General features: G+C 54.9%; 1 protein-coding gene across 1 annotated transcript; it reads right to left on the bottom strand.

Annotated features, from left to right (window-relative positions):
* Nucleotides 1-476: 476 nt before the first annotated feature.
* On the bottom strand, nucleotides 477-1,396 carry SDRG_06955 (hypothetical protein). The gene has a single exon (XM_008612768.1). The coding sequence runs from the start codon at nucleotides 1,361-1,363 to the stop codon at nucleotides 731-733; it is 633 nt and encodes a 210-aa protein (XP_008610990.1). The 5' UTR covers nucleotides 1,364-1,396; the 3' UTR covers nucleotides 477-730.
* Nucleotides 1,397-3,479: the final 2,083 nt, after the last annotated feature.

Below are 3,479 nucleotides of genomic sequence, written 5' to 3'. Positions count from 1 at the left end.
GAGCGTCGCGCACGAGAACGGGCAGCACGAGCGGCCGCCCGCGACGAGCAAGCACGCCAAGCCTCAAGCGGCGCGCCATGGCACAGTGAAGCGGTCGAGATGCCCGCAGCAAGAACGCCACCTATTACTAGTGCGCGTAAATATATAGTCTAGTCTAGCTGGTTCGTACCAAGAGTACACACCCATATGTACATTAATGTCATCTTTATGGACGCATATGTGCCCTTGGCGCGTACTGGTACTAGTATGTGCGACGATACGGATGGAGCCGTCCAGAGGAAGAAGCAAAATAAGGAGAAGCATGTATGGAGGGTGACCGAGTGGCATCGACTCGCCAGAAGAAATATACTTGTCGGTTCATTTCGTAGGTAAATATAAATTTATTCCCTTGGAAAATATGGAGCGACAACGGGCACTGCGATCTCCAAAAAATGTGCAGACCAAGCACCAGGTAGATGCTTCAAACCTTAGTCTGCCCGTTGTGCGCGGCTGCATGGTGCGCCGGTGTGGGATGCACGAGACCATCATTCTTTCTTTACGTGGCAGCATCTGGTGCCAGCGATTGTATAAGATTCAATTGAAGAGCGATTGAATCTTGACCAAGTGACGCCACGTTGTCAACCCATGAACAAAGCGGGAGACCGAACATGGCAAAACTGTTAGGAAGTACTGGGGTTGAGGTACATAGCGAATGGTACTATGCAAGGAATACACACAAGGCGTCAACCTCTTATTTCGGATACACGGGCGTTGCATACGCGACGTAGTGCGTGGCGGGCACCTTGGTGACGATCACGAGTTGCCGAGCAGCCGCTTCCCGACGTTCCCGCGCAGCTTGTACGTCGGCCTCGCGCTGACGAGCGGCCTTTTGACGCTTTTGCTTCTCCCGGCGCTCCCGGCACCGAGAAATGCACGAGTCGACTGCGTTCCAAATCCATAAGCCAGGGAAAAAGAGGAGGAATGGCGCCACCGACGACACAAGGATGTAGACCCAGCTGTAGTCGTACGATGGCACGTAGGGCGCGGCCGACTTGACGCTGGCGCACGCACATGCCGTGTCTTGGCCAGGTGGTGGGCAAATCTGCGCGACGGAGCAGCAACACGGCCCCGACGCCTTTGCTGTTGTGTTGAGAAAGAAGATGCCGCAGTATTTGCCAGCGTCGCCGACCGAGCCGGCGGTGAGGCACCGACCAGTGTTGGCACACTCTTGGCAGGCCGAGAGAGTCGGCATCGGTGTCGGCGAGCTTGTAGCCGCGTGGCAGGCTGTGGTGAGAAGCAGCAGCAGCGTTAAAAGGAGGTGGTGCGTCGTCATGGTTGCGGTTTGAAAAGTGAGTGTGCTGGTTTTGCTGTTAAACAACAACATGCCCGCCCATCATTCCTCTTTCTCCGATTCAGCAGGACGAAAAATAGATCGGACACGGGTCTTTCTACGAGATAGACGCATGTCTCATCGCGATGACGACGCACCGCGCGCACCATCATTGTCAAGGTCGACAACTCAACGTGCAGCGTCTGCGCGATCTATGGTACCAAGCTGTTCGGTTGAAAATTCGCTGGCGCAGAGACGCACAACGATTCCTGGGCGAATGCACCATAAATGTTGCAATCTAAAATTTTATGGACATGGCGCGAGAGAAAAGAGAAGGAAGGAAGCCACTGGGAAACCGGGCATTCGTTGTGTGTTTTAGCTGGTACACACCAGCACTGCGCTCTCGTGGCTGGTAGCACGACAAGGGCCTTATCCATAAATTAAACTTAAAATTTGTATGAACCAAGTAATTGCAACCCGACAAACTCTAGACCTACCCCTCTGAGCCTTTTTTTACCAATCAAATAGCTAAGAAATGATATACTCAATATGACTGGCGGAGACTTCCGGTTGCTGCACATTCATTGGACGCGACTTCTAATTTCCTGGCGAGAGTCTCCTGTGCCTCAGAGCCACAGAGAGATGGAAGAGCGCACGCGCAAGGTCCGAGCGCGAGTCCGAGCGGATCGACCGGGCCCGAAGACTCGGGTCGTAGCACCGAATGGAGTTCCGGTCTGCATCCTCTGCGGGATCCGCCGGCAGCACACGGTGTACTGCCCGTACGCCCCGCGCGATCGCCGTCGTCTCGCATCCAAGTCGCACCTCTTTCGGCGGCATCCGCGACGCCTTGACAACGATGCGAACGGCGCGCAAGGGCTTTTCATCCACTGTCAGCTCCCAACCGGCTGCGCTTGATACTGCTGCTGTACAGCGCGCTCAGCGTCCACCAGACCAAGGCTCTGTGGATCTGGGTCTCTGCGATGTGGCTCACATGCAGTCAAGTCAACTCATCGACGTTGAAGTAAACCGCGCGACTACTTGCAACACACAAGTACTTCCCCCGACGACTCGGTGCAAGAAGCGCAAGCGCGATGACAAGAACATGCCCCGGCGTCAAGTCACCCTCAACAACTCGACAGGTTGGCCGCCACGTGCGAAGTCGGCCTCTACACGTGGTACCGATTGGACCGAGCGTGCAAGAAGGCATGCGACGGGACGTGTCCTCATCTTGTCGTCGCGAAGGTAGGCAAGCAATCATACCCGCCGTGTGCGAGAAGATGTGGTTGGATCTATCCCGCAGATCGAGATGCACAACGCCTGCAAAGCACATTATAAGCTACCATAGTCATATATCGTATTCATCAGTCAATATATAAAGCTTTGCACAATCATCATGCAAGATTCGAGCACAGGTTTGGTCGGAACTGATGACTGCGACGCGCTGAGCACGTGAGCAAGAGCCGCGGCGCGCTTCCCGGCTGGACACGTTGCCTGCGTCATGCGTCACACTATTAAGGTTCCACCAATAGCAAGCAGCGATTTATGGCCCATATATGTCCCTCTCGCCCAATCAGATGATGCGACTTCTGTTTGGATGCAACACGTATGGAAGGTTCGCCGATTCCTGAACATGTCGGAAAGGGTCAATCTTCTGGTGTTCACAGCAGACGAGTGACCGCATCTCGAGGACAAGCAAGCTATATTCCTGCGCAGCGATGTAGTGTAACAACCTAAAGCCCTGGGATGACGATGTACAATATGACGCTTTTTTACATGGATTGTCGCCTTGGGCTCCGGCTACTAGATCTGTGCACAAAGGTCTGTCCTGGGTATCGTATGATGGGTCCTCGAGCCACCGCTATCACTGCGCCATTCCGCAACGATCGTCAACGACCAGCTCGTGCCTCAGAGGGCGTCGCTTGGGTTACGTACATGGCGGGGATCTCGGAGACGATCACGGCTTGTGATATCGCAGCCTCGGCCCGCGCCTGCGCGGCTTGCGCGTCACGTTTGCGCTGCCGCTTTGCTCGCTCGAGCCGCTTGACCGCTATGCACTTCGCGCACGACTTGTAGCAATGGTTGCACAAGTCGATACATCCGGCGCCGGAGCAGCAAAGAAGATAGAGCATGAACGGACCAAACGCGACAAAGACCCACGTGTAGTCGTACG

The sequence above is a fragment of the Saprolegnia diclina genome (genome assembly GCF_000281045.1).
Source record: "Saprolegnia diclina VS20 unplaced genomic scaffold supercont1.19, whole genome shotgun sequence".
NCBI classification, from domain to species: Eukaryota; Oomycota; class Saprolegniomycetes; order Saprolegniales; family Saprolegniaceae; genus Saprolegnia; species Saprolegnia diclina.
The sequence above is the reverse complement of the archived record's forward strand: the minus strand, read 5'-3'. Positions and strand labels throughout refer to the sequence as shown.